Below are 16,634 nucleotides of genomic sequence, written 5' to 3' on the forward strand. Positions count from 1 at the left end.
CCCCCATCCCATCCTCCCCCGTCCGCATCCATCCCCATCCAGTCCGCCCAACCCCCATCCCATCCTCCCCCGTCCGCATCCATCCCCATCCACACGCCTCCATTTTCCTTCATCCGCCTTAATCCCCATCCGTCCCAAATCCCATCCACCTCCATCCCCATCTGCCCGCCACCATCCGCCTCCTTCCACCTCCCTCCGTATCCATCCCCATCTCATCCACCTCCATCCGCATCCATCCGCATCCTATCCGCCCAATCCCCATCCCACCCACCTCCATCCACCTCCATCCCCATCCCATCTACCTCCATCCCCAATCCCATCTGCCTCCATCCCCATCCCATCTGCCTCCATCCCCATCCCACCCACCTCCATCTGCCTCCATCCCCAGCCCACCCATCCCCTGTCCACTCCCACCTGCCAGCCCCACCCGGGGCCCATCCCACGCTGGGACCCGCACACTGCACCGGATCCCACCGGAGCGTGCAAGGAGTGTGGGAACAGCCGCCCCTGTCCCACCCGCACGACAGCTTTTATTGGGATGCAGCAGTGACTCCCAAACAGCCCTTTTCCAGGGAAACCCGCTGTGCTGGCCAGGCCCCATCTCCAGCCTGTGTTGGGGTCATCCCAGCTCAGCCCACGCTGAGATGCCCAAACCGAGCCCCTTTCCTGCAGGCTTTTCCCATGGGATCAGTTAATCCACGTTCCCATTGCCCCATCCCGCTCCTTTGGCCCCCGGACACGCGGCCCCTGTCAGGCACCATCATTGCCGCTTGCCTGTAACAAGGAAATCCAGCTCAAGGCACAAGAAACGGATTCACTTTTGTTTTCCTCTCAAATTGGCTGATGAAAGGCCCCAAACCCACAGTGCTTCCTATGGATCTGGGGAACTGGGGCCCTGCGTTCCCTGTGCCAGAGCCAGCTGGGCCCTTCCTCAGGAGGCAAAGCCAGTTTTTTAGGTTCCCTGAGACTGATCCATTTGCTCAAGCTCCAGGAGTAAACACTGGGAGCCGATCAGTGCCGTTACACACATGGAAACCCCCCAAATCCGACCCCTGGGATGTGTTGGATTTTTTGCCTTCACGGGAACAAATCAACAAGAAGTCAGAAATAAATAAAAAAATCCAAATTTTGTTCACTTTTTGATCACGAAGGTTTGCCAGGGAAGGTTTTTTCTTCCTCTGCTGCCAAAAGGAGAGTGGGCAAGGGAGACACCGATCCTTGTGGGATTCAGGGATGTTTGAGACGGTCAGCTGGGGGGATGGGTGAAGGGACGGATGGGGTCCTAGAGCCTGTGCTGGATCAGGCACAAGAAGAGGAGTTTGGAGGAAAAGGGATTTTCCCAGATGTTTCTAACGGAGAAATGCAGCAAAATCTCCTTCCCTGGAAGGCAGGACTCGGAGCCGCCACGTCCCTCAGGCCCTGTACCTGCCCAGGTGCTCGCGGGCGATGATCACCCGCTGGATCTGCGCCGTGCCCTCGTAGATCTGCAGGGAGAGCCATGGCTGGGGGAGCCGAGTGCTGGGAAGGGGGCTCAACCAGAGCTCTGCCCACCCGGGACCCTCCCAGCGCCGAGCCCGGGGGCAGGGAGAGAGAAAAGGAGGAAAAATGAGTGTGACCATGACCCACAACAGGCAATAACCGCGTACAGGTAGTGTGTGCCCAGTGCAGGAGGGATCCAGGGATCCCAGGTACACAAACACCTGTGTGTGCAGCGCAGGAGGGATCCAGGGATCCCCCAGGCACAGCCTGTGGCCGCTCCAGGGCAGCAGAATTTGGGGGTTTCAGTGTTTCAGCTCCCAGTTCTACTAGAAGTAGGATTGGCAAATTGCTCCCACTCCTGCAAATCCCCTTTCTCTGCAGTCTCAAAATCAAGATAATCTTCCCCAAACCACACGAACCTTTTCCAGGTGAATCTGCCTGAATTGTACGGCCCAGTGCCTTTCCTGAGTTCTTGCACGGATGGAGGGAGCAGGGAACACACCCCAAAATTCATACTAAATCAGAGTAATTGGAACAATTTCAAGGTCCCAGCTTCCCTGGCTCTGCATTGAGGATTGATCTGTGTGATGGAGAATTGGATAACTGGGATCCTGGGGAACAAAAATCCCAGAAGAGGAAAAGAGCCTGATCTTGACAAAGGCCTGCGTCTCATTCAGTTCCTCCCTGGCAGGACTGAAATCAGGACTGATAATTTTTAGATTGCAAACAGCTGCTTTCTGTCCTTGGGGAGGGAAAAATTCCTAGCTGGTGAGAACAGTTGGAATTTTAAAGTCAGCTGTAAAAGGAATGTCAACTACCCAGAATCAACAGTAACAACAGCAGCTGTGACCCCTGTTCCCTGAGACCTGTTTGGATCTCTTCCATCCAGTCATGGGTAATGTCAGAAAGAGGGGAAAGGTGAAGATCCCTGGGTTTGCTAAATGGAATTTAATCTTTCCTGCTGAATAACGAACTGGAGTCAAGAGAGAAATTCTGGCCTGGAATAATTTCTTGGCAATAATACTGCAGAAAAACCGCTGGGGATTAAGGGTGTCCGTGGGCCAAAAATGAGGAAATATGACCGTGTTTGTTCTTTTGGAAAAAAACCCAATAAATAAATACCTAAAGAAGTGAATCACCACAGGCTGAGCCCCACAGCTGTTCCTGCAGCCCACACAGGGTAATTAATGCTGATTAATTAATCTGTGTTCCTTAGTGCTTGTGAGAGCTCAGCTGAAGCACCTGCCCGGTGTGTGAGTATTTGAGGATCTCAAATTTAAGGCCTTTCTGCCAATGGAAGGATTGTTGCTCTCAGCCTCCAAATCTTTTCATCCCGTGTCCATCCTGATTGCAATTACTCAGCTGTTAATTATTCTCTATAGAACACCTGTGTCGCTGTGGAGGCCCCACGCTCTGTCCCACTCACCTGGTAGATTTTGGCATCCCTCATGAGCTTCTCCACGGGATATTCTGTGTTGAACCCATTCCCCCCAAAGATCTGCACGGCATCGGTGGCCACCTGGTTGGCGACGTCCCCGGCAAAGGCCTTGGCGATGGAGGCGTAGAAGGTGTTGCGGCGGCCGGCGTCCACCTCCCAGGCCGCGCGCTGGTACGCCAGCCGGGCCAGCTCCACCTTCATGGCCATCTCTGCCAGCAGGAACGCCACGGCCTGGTGCTGGGAGCGGGGAGACCCACCGGGTGAGCTTCAAAGGGCAGGGACTCTTCTTCAGGGACTCAAGGAGTCATGGAATCGTTGAGGCTGGACGAGAGTGTCAAGATCACCGAGCCCAAACCTCGTCCTCACCACTAAACTGTGTCCCCAAGTGCTGCATCCACATGGTGAAACCCTCCAGGGACGGGGAGTCCCCCATAGCCCTGTGCCAGGGCTGGAGAAATCTTTCTGGGAATAAATTTTTTCCCCATAATCTGATTTTATATCTTCATTTCCTAATTTGCAAATTCAATACGCTTGGGAAGTTGTGCTTGAGGAGTTCTACAGAACTGGGATCCATCCCTCAACTCCATGTTGAATTAGACTTTGCCATTTTTGATGCCCAATCCCTCGGACCCACCTCTACGATGGTTTCCCGAAGGTTTTCCTCTCCAGCGTGTACCTTGTGGCCTCGTCGAGCGCTCGTTTCGCCAGCCCCACGGCCCCCGCTGCCACCTGGGGCAGGCACAGTGCAGGATGAGCGGCAGAAATCCCCAGCTTAGGTTAGAAACAGCCCATTTCTGGCACTCACGGGGGGCCTGGTCTTGTCAAAGGCGCCCATGGCGATCTTGAAGCCAGCGCCCTCCGCGATCAGCATGTTCTCCTTGGGGACTTGGACGTCCTCGAAGACGATCCCGCGCATGTCCGAGCAGCGCTGGCCCGTGTTCAGCTCCTGGAAAAGGGAATTTACAGAGGTGCCACTAAATCAGATTCTTCTGAGATTTAGTTTACTCAAAGAAGCTTTCTTTTCCCCCCAAACCACTTCAATTTTAGCTAAAACCAATCATAGAGACAAGAAATACCAACTTTGCCTTCCCAGCCCAGCAAGGCCCTGACCTGTCCCACTGTGTGGGATATCAATCCTGGGGCTAGAATCTCTTCTTTGGCTTTTTCTGGTTCAGTTTATCCTTTGGAGGATTCAGTTACATGTGTAATTCAATTCTACACTCTGACATGGGAGAGGAAACAGCCAAGAAGGCAAGTGAAGGCAGCTGTGAGACCCAGCTGTGCTGCCAACAGACAAATTCCTAAATAAATGAGGTTTTCAAGTTCCAAATGTTCAATCTCTAGTTTTGCTGCTACTAAAAATGGCAGTTTCTTTGTTTTGTTTTTGTTTCCCCCCCCAAAGAGAACTCCACAGCGCCTTCCTAGGGCAGGAGCAGGCGAAATTCCAGCGAACCGTGAAGTTCTGGGGGAAGTTCTCCACCTGGCTGCTGACACCTTCACCCCCCTGAACATTAATCAGCTCTTGCCAATTCACCTTCCTGCCGATCTGGATGCCGGGGCTGTTGGCCTCCACGATAAACCCTGTGAAGGCTTTGCTGGCTGGGGCTCGGGGGTCGGGGTCAGTGCAGGTGAGCAGGAAATACCTGTGGGGGAACAGAGACGGGGGCTCGGCTCATCCTCAGCAAGCAGACACTGCTGGGCAGAAGTGTCCCCAGTTTTTATCTGTGTACCATACAGGAAACCTTTTTAATGAGCCCTTCCAAAAAAACGCCAACGAGGAGGGAGCAGTGTGAGAAATGTCAGTGTTCTCAGGGCCTCTCTTCCTGCAAAAATCAAGACTTAATGAAATTCCCTCAGATCTACCTGCAAAGCTTCTCTGCCTTCTCCATGAGTTGTGTCTCAATATCACACTCAGCCTCACAAGTAGCCCCAAATAAACCAATTCCCAGAACATCTGTAAGGATTATTGCTCAGGGAATACAGTACTGTGTGCAAAGCCTTATCCTCTCAATTGCCAATATCTCAATTTTACTCAGTATCACTTGCAAATGCATTTTTTTCTGTTAGTAATTGTTGAAATCCCATTGCTGGGGGTCAGGAATGTGCTGGGAGAGTCTCTGTGATGGTTTTGCTTCAAGCAAGGAGTTAAACAGAGAGAAACCCCAATTTTTGTAGATACTTTTTGTATAAAGTTTTTCCTCTTGAACTGTAAAGCCTTGGTGTGTTGGGGTGGGGAGGGATGGCATGCTGAGCCCTGGGGAAGGGTCTGTGCTGCCCTGCTGTGCTGGGCAGGCTCTGGGACTCCTTGGAAATGCCTTCCCTTAAGGAAATTCAATGTAACTCCCCAGTTCCAGAGTTTTCCTGTTTTCCCTGGAGAGGTTCGTGGCTGAGTCAGAAGCAGCTGATCCCTGTCCCAGAGCCAGGGCAGGGCTGGGTAACCTGAGCTCTCTGTGAGTGAACGCTGAGTAACTCCCTGTCCCAAGGGGAAAGCAGAGCGGATTTGGTTTGGTTTCAGCCCAAATCAAGCTGCATTCCTGACTGGGGCTTTGACATCATCGAGCCATGACATCACCGAGCTGTGACGTCATCACTCCATTCCCTGTTTGGGCACCCACAGGGGCTGCTGGTGCCTCGTCCCAATGAGCTGGTGACAGAGCGGAGCACTCAGGTTGGTGACAGGCCCTTCCAGGAACACCAGCAGAGCCCAGTGGGACTGCGAAGCCACACCGGTTCCAGCCAACGCACCAGTTGGCCTTCCCGCCGTTGGTGATCCACATCTTCTGCCCGTTGATGACATACTCGTCTCCCTTCCGCTCCACCTGGGTCTTGATCCTGGCCACGTCCGAGCCCGCGCCGGGCTCCGTCACACAGTAGGCCTGGAGGAAACAAATGCCAGCATCCCGAGGAATCAACGGCCTGAGTTTGGGCAGCCATGAAATTACTGTGGAATTGTGGGCACCAATGGATCCCCGGTCACGCTCACACACGTCAGGGACTCCTCTGTCATCAGCTAATTTATTAACTAATTATTGTCACTGCCTGGTCACACTCACACACATGAGGGGCTCCTCTGTCATCCTTCCCAAGTATTTCTTCTGCTGCTGCTCATTCCCAGCGATGATCACTGGCATTTGCTGCAAGGCAACGTTCAGAGCATTAATCCATCACTTCAAGGGCCCCAAACCTGGTTTGGAGGACCGAGCCCGGTTTGGAGGGCCTAGATCCCAGTTCTGAGGGCTGAAACCCCAGTTTAAAGGACACAAAGATGAGTTTGAGGGTCCCAGAGTGCAGTTTGGGGCTGAGCAGGACTCACCCCCAGGGAATTGGCCTCGATGGCTGTCTGCACCCCGGTGCATCCGTAGGCCAGCTCCTCCGTGATCAAACATGCCTCGAAGGAGCCCAGCCCCAACCCCCCTGTAGGGGACAGGTCAGAGCTCAGTGGAGTCTCAAGCGGAAAATATTAGTGATTTACAAGCTTTTATTATCCAAACATCCCCCGTGTGCGCTGCATTCCGTTGGACATCCCCCCACGGGCTTGGGAAAGAATGTGCTGTCAGATTTATATTTTTGTTATTTTATTTCTTTATTTTCATTTCAGTCAGATGATTTAAAAATCCCATTTTACGGTTCTGGGGGAGTTTTGCGCTCAAGGTGGAACAAGTGGCACAAAATGGCCAGGAGGTGCCACTAGGATCTGTCACTGCTTTACATCCAAGCATTCCCCCAGAAGCTCTTGGGAAGCAGAGGCAGGGCCATGAGGGCTCTGACACCTCACAAAACTACCTATTAGAACCCCCAACTCCCTTTTTTCAGAGGCAGCAGACACCATTTTACCTGGGAAGTCTGGATCACTTTTCCCCTTTCCTGTGTCCATCTCTTTTCCCATTTTGAATTTCATTTTAACACCCTGTTCCATGACCTTCTCCCACAGATCTTGGGAGGCACCAGTCTCTATTTTTCCACACCCACTAAGTCAGTCTCACCAGTGACCTCCTTTTCCAGGTTATTTGTGGGTATCCCAGCCAGACTGTGCTGATGATTTTCTCACCATGAAACGTGATGATTTTTCAAATCCATTCCTGAATTTCGAGTGTTTAACACCCACCTGGCCCATCTGTGTGTGCCCACCCGCCCATGGATCCTTTTGGGATTACTCCAGGGTGCAACTGGTAATTTTACACATAAGCCACAATTTCACACATAAATCCCCTCCAAGGCCTTTTCTTTGGTTTATTTTAGGGATTAAAATGGATCATCACTCACCACAGCTCTCTGGGATGTGGGAATTCATCAGTCCAAGCTCCCAGGCCCGTTTGATGAGTGGCACAGGATACTGGAACAGGAAAAATCCCGATTGATTATCACAGGTAACATTTCAAAATTCACATTAAGAGAAAAGTCTGTTTTTCCCCTGCTGTGTGGTGGATTTACCTCGCCGGTCTTGTCATACTGAGCAGCAACAGGAATAATCTCCTCCAGAGCAAATTTCCGGGCAGTGGCTTGAAATTCCTTCTGTTCATCTGTCAGTTCTAGTGGAAAATAAGAGGTAAAAAAATCACAAAGATGTTCAATTTTCTCCTTCCCTTTGAAACTCCCCTGAGCTCTGAGCAATGCCCACAACACCATTACTTACCAAATTATTCAAAAACTACTGAAAATAGAGCAGGAAGTGCCAGGTAACAAAATGTTTTAGTAAAAACACCTGTCAAACATCTGCTGCTGCCCCACAGAATTTGCTGTAATAGCTCAAGTGAGGAGGAATCAGTGTGTCACATCCCTGGACCCACCGCGTTCCCCTGATGCTACACAGGGTTCTTTTAACAGTTTAAAAGCCAATGCAGGATCATCGTTCAATGCTGAGGTAACTTTGGCAATGAAAAGAGCTCAAGACAGGTAAAAGAAGGTCTCAGAAATATCACACACGTCCCCCCAGCAGTCCTGAGCTGGAAAGGAAAAGGGATTTCGGATTTCAAATAGTTTTTATAAAAAGAATAGAAATCTATTCCAAATAAACACCTACCTTGAAATTCCTCCTGAACTCCAATGCTGTTGTTTGGCTTTTTTGGGGTTGGTTGGGGTTTTTTTGGGGGAGGGTCTCTGGTTTTTTGTCTCGTTTGCTGCCATTTGTCCCTCCCTGTTCCCTCCCTTCCCAGCCCTGCCACACTCACCGAAGCTGAACCCGGCCCCAGGTTTGCTCAGGTGCACATTTGGGGCAGGTTTGCTGGAGCTCGACCTCCAGCTGTGCCAGACCACGGTCCGAAACAGCTGCTGCAGGAAAAGGAGTGTGAGAATGAGGGAATGTCCCGGGTTGAAGTGAGGGGCACATCCCAAAGGTGCTGGTGAGGGACACGGGCTGTGACAGGTGTCACACAGGCAAAAAAGGTATTTTCAGAGAATACTGAAAATACCTGTAAAACCAAAAGGTGAAGAACTGTGGGAAGAACTGGGATAGAGCCTGGAAGGCAGAGCTGTGGAGTCAGTGATGCACAGCTCAGGGAATTGGGGGGGCGGCTTCCGGAAGGTAAAGTGTTATCCGTGGGGTTTTCACAAGCCACAGATGTTGTAAAATGATATTTTCCCTTCTCATCCAGGTTTTCCCTTCTTGCCTGAGCTTTCTTGCCAAACTGCTGCCACAGGGTAGGAAAATAAAACAAATAATACCAGGAACCTCCAGACAAACCTCAACCCTCCCAAACATTTTACACCTTGTTTGAGCTAGAACTGACAGAAAGATGAGGTAGAAAAAACCAGGGAATTGCAATTGTGGGAGCTTTGTTTGGTTGGTTTTTGTTTTCCTTTGGGATTTGCTGGGTTTTTTTTCCTTAAGGATGATCCAGTCCTATGCAGCTTGTCCACCAAAAAGTTTAGACGAAACTAGGAAAAGCCCTGAATTCCTAACAAGGCTGAAGGTGACACCCTGTGGAAAGGAGCTGTCAAGTTTGTGTTAGAGATGTTCGGTCTCGTGGTTCTTCTGTCCCAGGGCTGTGCAAGGTCAAGGACATCGCTGAGGTGACTCTGGAAACACCAACACCCTCAGACAGGTGGAGGTGAGGGTTGGGCAGGGGGTCACAGCAGGAGGCACACAGAGGAGGGACAAAGGACCAAAGGTCACACACAGAGGATGAGATGCTGGAGCAGTTTATGTGCCCCATCCCTGCAAGTGTTCCCAGGCAGGTCGGACAGGGCTTGGAGTAACCTGGTCTAGCAGAAGGTGTCCCTGCCTGTGGCAGGAACTGGTGGAACTGAGTGGTCTCTAAGGTCCCTTCCCACCCAAACCAGTCTGTGATTCCGTGTATGGATTTGGGCGAGCACCTGCCCACTCGGTCACCTCTCTGTGCCCTGAGCCTAACCCCAGCTCCTCGTGCCTTCCACCCTCTCTGGCCCCGCTGCCGGGGGCTGAACCCCAAATCCCGGTGCCTGGAGCATCCCTTGTGAGATCCGCAGCCCCCGCCGCTCCCGGACGGACCCCACCCCCCCTCCCCCCGTCACCGTGACGCTTGGGGCAGGTGGCCATGGGGACACTGGAGCGGCACCGGAGGGACAGCGCAGGGACACGGCCGGGCCGGCGCCCTTCACCTTTCCCCCAATTCAGGAATCACGGGGAGAATTGGAAGCGCCGGCGCAGTTCCCGGGGAGGGGCCCCGGTGGATCCCAACGTAAGGAATGTTCCCAGTTACCAACGGCACGGGCAGCCCTCGGGTAGCAGAGGGCACCGACCCCTGGGAGGGGCAGCGGGCACTGATCCCGGGGGCAGTGGGGGCAGCAGCTCTGAGGCCGCCCCCGGGACGAGACCCCCGGGGGCGGGGCTGGCAGCGGCGCCCCTGCCCCAGCACGATCCCGGCCCTCTCCGTCCCCTCCGAGCCCCCCGAGCCCCCTCACCCGGCTGACGCTGAGCGCGGACATCGCGGCGGCGGCTACGGCAGTGTCCGGCTTGGGGGGGGCGGAGCAGAGTGGGACGGTCCCGGCCCCCTCCCGCCCACGGAATAGGACGGTGCCCCCCCCCATCCCCGAACAGCCCCGTGCTTCCCCCGAACAGCCCCGTGTCCCACCGAACCAGTCCCGTGCCCCCCCCCCGAACATTCTTTCCCCCGAATATCCCCTTGCCCTCTCGAACATCCTCGCCCCCCGAACGCCCCTGTTCCCCCCCCGAACGGCCCCGTGCTCCCCCCGAACAGAGCGGCCCGGGTTCCCCTCCGCGCCCCTCCCCCGCCGCTGCCCCGTTTCATCGGGATGACACTTTAGGGAAAGAGCTGCTTTGATTTCCCTGGGAAAAGCCTTTTTCGGCGGGAAATTTACCCCACGCCCTCGGAGCCGCGCTGGGCTCGGGGCTCCCCGGGAGCTGGGTTGGGTGGATGCGGCCGGGAGAGCCCCGGGCCCCTGCCCAGGGCGCAGGTGGGCTTGGGTAGACGCGGATCGGGTGAAGGCACCTCGTTAAAAGCAGCCGATCGTGATCTCGCACGGGCTTTGTTCAGACCGTGGCTGGTTTTTCACTCCGGTACGGGTGGAATGGGGACGGGAGCTGGGGAAGGGGCTGGAACGTGAGTCCTGTGAGAAGCGGCTGAGGGAGCTGGAGGGGCTCAGCCTGGAGAAAAGGAGGCTCAGGGGGGACCTTCTGGCTCTGCAACTCCCTCTGACAGGAGGGGGGAGCCGGGGGGGGGGTCGGGCTCTGCTCCCAGGGAACAAGGGACAGGACAAGGGGAAACGACCTCAAGTTGTGCTAGGGGAGGTTCAAGTTGGACATCAAGAGGAATTTCTTCATGGAAAGGGTGTCAGGCATTGGGAGGGGCTGTCCAGGGAGGTGGTGGAGTCCCCATCCCTGGAGGTGTCCAAGGAACGACTGGACGTGGCACTCAGTGCTCTTGCCTAGTTGACAAGGGGGGGATTGGTCACAGGTTGGACTCAATGACCTTGGAGATCTTTTCCAACCTTTTCCAACCTTAGTAATTTGATGATTCTGTGACTTTTCTCCCTGCAGCTGAGTTAAAGTTAATTTGTAACTTTATGTTATTCCAATGTTTAATGAAGATTTTCACGTTCCAGTTTTAAATCCAGTTTCAAGGCCACGGGACGTGTGACTTCAGGGCTGGGAAACACCCCCTCTCCAGCTTGTGTCCTGTGCACCACAGGTTCTGCTCCACAGGTCACATTCCTGACTGAAGCTGGGAGTTTAACTGCTGAGTAGCCCAATTTCTGTCCATGGATTATTCATCCCTTATTTACACAGTTCCTGCACACCTAATTCCTCAGTGCTCCTCAGGTGATTTATTATCACCACAGCTCCAGGATGCAGAGACATTTCTCCATCCCTTTTAAGAGAAAGGTTCTAACAGGTGGGTTTTCCAATGAGCAGAGTGGATTTTACTGGAGTTCACTAACTGGGATCTTCCCCCCCCATACACACAATCCCAGAGGCAGGAAGGGAGGGTTGGTATCCCTATGGAAAGGTAATGGCACAGGTAACATCTGTCACAGGTGCAGCTGCTTCAGGAGCCTGAGCAACTGCAGGGTGTTCCTGCTGCAGGGAGGGATTTTGGGACAGCATGGACAGAACTGAGACATTATTTCCAGGGACTTCCAAGATCAGAATCAATAACCCTTTGGTAAGGAACAAGCTCCTGAGATCTGTGACCCAGGAATGAGCTGATATGGGGAGGGTTCAAGAGGGTCAAGATGCCGAAGGGGGTAATGTGGCTGGAAACAGGAATGCCAGGGTGAAGCTTCCCAAGATGGTGAGATAAGGAGAAGCCTGGCCTGCAGCCTTCCTGGAAGGTGGTGACTCAGGGGGATCACCAGGAAGGGCTGGGGCTGGACCGCAGCGGGGGGCACTGGTCCCAGAGTGGATCACACTCAGGGGATGGGTGCTGGTCCTAGGATAAGGGATCACACAGCGTGGGTGCTGGTCCTGGGATAAGGGACCAGACTCACGGGATGGGTGCTGATCCCAGGATAAAGGATCACACTCACAGGGTGGGTCCTGGGATGGGATGGGGTCCTGTGCAGGGGTGACAGTGCCTTGCTGGTGGCAGTAATTTATGGCCAGATTTCCTGCTCATCCCTAACCCATCCCCTGGGGTCCGAGCCCCTTAAACTGGGCTCTGGGCCTCTGAAACTGGGGTTTAGGATCCTTAAACTGGGATCTTGGCTCTCCAGGCTGGGGTCTGTGCACCTCAAACTGGAGTCTGTGCACCTCAAACTGAGATCTGGGTCCCTCAAACTGGGCTCTGGACCCCTCAAACTGTTGTTCTGAACTCAGACTTGTTCCCCAAGTGCCAATTTCCACAAAAGGCTGGATCCCACTCCCTGATTAGCAGAATTTCCACTATTTTTGAGTAGGGGACTCAAATGGGTTGGCGGTCGTGACACCCTTCCCTCCCCCCCTCACCCCCCTCTCCATTTTTGATTGGTATAAAGTGGATGTTTTCACACTCACTGGTGGGGTTTGGGGAGCAATGCCCCCAAAAAATGTTGGGGAGACGTGGGGGGGAGGTGTGGGAGGGGTTTATTTGGGGGTACAGAGAGAAAAGGGGGGTGAGGAGACTCCAGGATTGAGATCTGGGGTCACCCCTGGAGGGGGGAAGAGTTTGGGGGGACCCTGTGGACGCCAGGATGGGCACTGGGGTCCTCTCTGGGTAAGGGAGACCCCAAGGTGAAGATGTGGGGTCCAAGCATGTGTTTAGGGAGGCCCCAGGATGGATTTTGGGATCCCCTGGATATTGGGGCGGGGGTCCTCAGCCGTTGGCGCCCCCTGGTGGCTGGGAGGACCCACTGCCGGATTTCGGTGTCCCCCTCCCAGGGAGGGATTTAGGGGGTCCCAGGGTGGCTTTCCGGGGCCCAGGGATGGATTTTAGGGTTCCAGCACCCGCAACGCGAAGTCCAGGGCGGGGGCGCTGTGGGTCAGACACCCCATGGACACCACGTCGATGTGGGGCCCCAAAAACTGGGGGAGGGTCCCCAAAACGACCCCCCCGCTGGCCTCCACCGTCACCCTGGGGTGCGCAGCCTTGACCTGCGCCGCCGCCGAGTGCAGCTCCTGGGGGACACGGGGGGCACCACGTCAGCGAGGAGCCCCTCACCCCCAAAACTGGAGGTGTGCAAGGCAGAAATCTACAAGTTACCCACCCGCTGACCCCCAAAACTGGCGTTCTCCAACCCACTGACCCTAAAAATGGGGTTCACCCCCCCTTATCTATGGGGCTTCCCCACATTTTATACAGGGGGTTCCCCTATTTTCGGGGTCCAGTCCCAGACCTGGGGCTGCCCCCCCGGATTTTGGGGGCTCACCTGGGGGGAGAGGTTGTCCAGGAGGATGATGTCGGCCCCCGCCCCTGCGGCCTCCAGCGCCTCGGCCGCGTTGGAGCACTCGACCCCCACCCGGCGGGTGAATCCCCCGGCCCGGCGCACCCCCAAAACCATCTGGGGAGTGAGAGGTGGATGAGGTGGAGGAATCCCAGAGGGACCCCACCAAGCCCCGATATGGGCTGGGGGTGAGGTAAAAGAGGGGGTGCCCCACCCAGAGCCCCTCAAATGGGGTCGTCCCCCCCAACTCGTTGACCCACAACTGGGGTCTCCCCCCCCCCCGCACTGATCCCCCCAAATTGGGGTCCTCACTTCTCAAATCCCCCAATTCGAGGATGTCTCCCATTTCCCCCCAAAATTAGGGTTCCCCCACCTATTGTCCTCTGAATTTGGGATCTCCCAACCCAGGACCCCCCAATTCAGGTGTGACTCCCCCCCCATTTCCCTCCCAAACTGGGAGGGGTGAGGTTCCCCCACCCATCCCTCCCCAGTTCAGGGGTCCCCCCACATCGCCCCTCACACAGAACCCTCTAATCCGGGGGTCCCTCCCACTCATCTCCCCCCCAGTTCAGTGCCCCTCTCAAATATTGGGGTCTCCTCCCCCCCAATATCAGTGTTCGCCCACCATCCCCGAAGTTTGGGGTCACCCAAGCTATAACCCCCCAAAATCGGGCCCCCACCTCCAACCCCTCCAGTTCAGGAGTCCCCCCTACCCAACACCACCAAAACTGGGGTCATCTCTCCTCCCACCCAGAACCCATCAATTCAGGGCCCCCCCCCATTTCCTTCCCAAATTGGGCTCCTCCCCCCAAATACTGGGGTTCCCTCACCCATTTCCCCCTAATCCAGGGGTCCTTCTGTCTGCCCTCCACCCATTGTCTCCCAATCAGTGTGTCCCTACCCAAATTCGGGGTCCCTCCACCCAGAATGCCCGATTTAGGGGTCACCCCCCCAAATCGATGTTTCCCCTCCTTCTCCCCCCTGAAACTGGGGTCCCCCACCTACCTTTTACCCCAAATCAAGCCCCAAATACGGGTGCCCTCCCCACAAAATTTCGGGGTGCCCACCTGCTCCAGCCCCCCAAACCGGGGTCCCCCCTCCTCCCCTCCCGAAAATATCGACACTCCACCAAATTTCATGGTCTCTCTACCCAAAACCCCCCAATTTATGGATCTCTTCCCCCAAATTGGAGTTGCCCCCTCGTCTTTTCCTAGACTTTGGCCCCCCTCCCCGAACCCCCCCAATTCAAGGGTCCTCTGACCCATTACTCCCCAAAAATTTGGGGTGCCCACCTTCTCGAGCCCCCCCGCCGCTGCCGCCAGCGCTCGGTGATTGTCCTTGAGCAGGAGGAGCCCCCCCCCCAATCCTCCCCGGTGGGGGTCGGCGCCCCCCACCCCCAGCGCGTATTTCTCCGCCAGTCGGAAGCCGGGGGTGGTTTTTCGGGTGCCCGCCACGACCCCCCCCCACCCCTGTCCCCGGGCCACCCCCACGGCCCTCGCGGCCATCGAGGCGACCCCGCTGCAGCGCCCCAAAATATTAAGGGCGACCCTCTCCCCCGTCAGGACCCCCCCGGCCGGACCCTCCACCTCGGCCACCAGCGCCCGCCCGGGGGGCAGCGACCCCCCCTCGGGGACCCTCCAGGTGACGTGGCACCCCGACACCCCGAACACGGCCTCGGCGAAGGGGGCCCCCGCCAGGACGCCCCCCGGGCCGCCCCCGCCCTTGCTGAGGAGGTGGGCGCGGGTCGGGGCGTCCCCCGCGACCCCCACGGTGGCGTCGGGCCAGGGCAGGTCCTCGTCCAGCCACGCGCGGGCGAGGGACACGAGGCGGTGGGGGGGCGGCACGGGGGCCCAGAGAGGGGCGGGGGGCTCGCAGGTCATGGTGGGGGGTCCTGGGGAGAGGGAGAAGGGCGTTATTGGGGTGCTCGCGGGGGATTTGGAGGGAGTTATTTGGGTCCAGGGAGGAATTTTGGGATCTTCGGGGCGGGGAGAGGTGGCTCGGGAGTCGCGGGGGGGGGGGGGGTGGTGGTTTGGAGGGTTATTGGAGTCGTTGAAAGGGGATTTGGGGGGGGATATTGGGGGTTTGGGAGGGGGATTTGGGGGGCTTATTGGGTGCTAGGGAGTTCCTGGAGGATTTTGGGGGTCCTTGGACAGATTTTGGGGGGATCTGGAGGGGGGATTTTGGAGGTAATTGGGGTCCTGAGGGGTTCTTGGGGGGATCTTAGGGAGTTATTGGGTCCTTGGAGTGATTTTGGCATCCTGGGGGAGTCGAGAAGGTTCTGGGGAGGATCTGAGGGGGCATCTGGGAGAGAGGTTGGGGGTTCTGGAAGGGGTCTTGCAGGGGATTTTGGGGTCCTGCAGGGACTTTGGGGGGTTATTTGGGTCCAGCAGGGGGAAGTTGTGGTCTTCGGGGGGGGTGGGGAGGAGGAGTCTGGGGGCTCTTGGAGGTGGTTTGAGGGCTTATTGGGGTTCTGACAGGGATTTTTGGGGGGCACTGGGGGGTTTATTGTGGTCCTGGGGAGAGATATTGGGGTTTAGGGGGAGTCCTGAGGGGTCTGCGGGGGGATTTCGGTTGGTTATTTGGGTCTTCAGGGGTCCGAGAGGGATTTTGGGGGGGGGGTTGTGGTCCTTGGAGTGGTAGAGGGAAGGATGTGGGGGGCTTGGGGGGTTACTGGTGGGATTTTGGGGAGTTTTTTGTGTCCGAGGGGGGGGAATTTTGGGATCCTGAGGGAAGTTGGGAGGGGGATATTGGGGTCCTGGAGGGGATTTTGGGGGGTTATTTGGGTCCTGGGGGGCATTTGGGGCCCTGAGGGTAGGGCAAATGTGGGTCTTGCCCCACAGAAACCCCCAAATGTGGGTCCCACTTCACCCGGACCCCCTTTAAATGTGAGTTTCCCCCCCAAAAATGACCGTCCCACCCCCAAATCCACCCCCTCCACATGTGGGTCCAAACCCCCCCAGAAACACCCCCAAATCTCGCACCCCCCGACCCCCCCCAGATGTGGGTCTCCCACCTGCCCCTCCTCCCCAGCTCAGGGGGGTCCAAAGTCTGGCCCTGATTGGCCATCACCCCCCCTCCCCCCCCCCCCCCCCCCCCCCCCCGCGCCCAAGTGGGGGATGGGCACCTCACTGACCTGTCACGACTTAGGGGGCAACTGAGCGGAACTGGGGGGGGTCAGGGGAGTTCTTACCTGTGGGGGCGTGCCCAGCCCCGCCCAAAGACCCTCCCCCTTTGCTGTGATTGGCTGTCCCGGGGTCCCCACCCCCCACCCAAAGGTTTGGGGTGGGGGAGGGAAAATTCTCTTTATTGGCAATAAATAAGCGATGCCGGGGGTGGGGGGAATGACTGGGGGGAATTTGGGGGGCACCCCATGATCAGGAGAGGTGCTTGGAGGACTTGGGGGCTCAGGGTTCTTGAAGGG

The 16,634-nt window shown here is 56.2% G+C and overlaps 2 protein-coding genes across 2 annotated transcripts; both read right to left on the bottom strand.

Annotated features, from left to right (window-relative positions):
- Positions 1-402: 402 nt before the first annotated feature.
- LOC113997210 (medium-chain specific acyl-CoA dehydrogenase, mitochondrial-like) lies at positions 403-9,832 on the bottom strand. Its single transcript, XM_027738869.2, is given in 13 exon segments — positions 403-1,484; positions 2,906-3,154; positions 3,552-3,562; positions 3,565-3,646; positions 3,723-3,863; positions 4,452-4,560; positions 5,663-5,793; positions 5,971-6,051; positions 6,231-6,331; positions 7,181-7,250; positions 7,349-7,446; positions 8,086-8,185; positions 9,797-9,832. Coding segments are annotated over 13 exon segments (1,269 nt in total). The 5' UTR covers positions 9,821-9,832; the 3' UTR covers positions 403-1,412.
- A 2,806-nt stretch (positions 9,833-12,638) lies between these two features.
- Positions 12,639-15,093, bottom strand: QPRT (quinolinate phosphoribosyltransferase). The gene is made up of 3 exons (XM_027738866.2): positions 14,506-15,093; positions 13,199-13,330; positions 12,639-12,947 (listed from the first exon to the last, which is right to left on the bottom strand). Exons 1-3 carry the CDS (start codon positions 15,091-15,093, stop codon positions 12,762-12,764), a joined length of 906 nt encoding a protein of 301 aa, XP_027594667.1. The 3' UTR covers positions 12,639-12,761.
- Between the last annotated feature and the right edge of the window lie 1,541 nt (positions 15,094-16,634).

Source organism: Pipra filicauda, unplaced genomic scaffold, assembly GCF_003945595.2.
Source record: "Pipra filicauda isolate LSUMZ 115617 unplaced genomic scaffold, ASM394559v2 scaffold675_size221767_pilon, whole genome shotgun sequence".
Taxonomy (NCBI): domain Eukaryota; kingdom Metazoa; phylum Chordata; class Aves; order Passeriformes; family Pipridae; genus Pipra; species Pipra filicauda.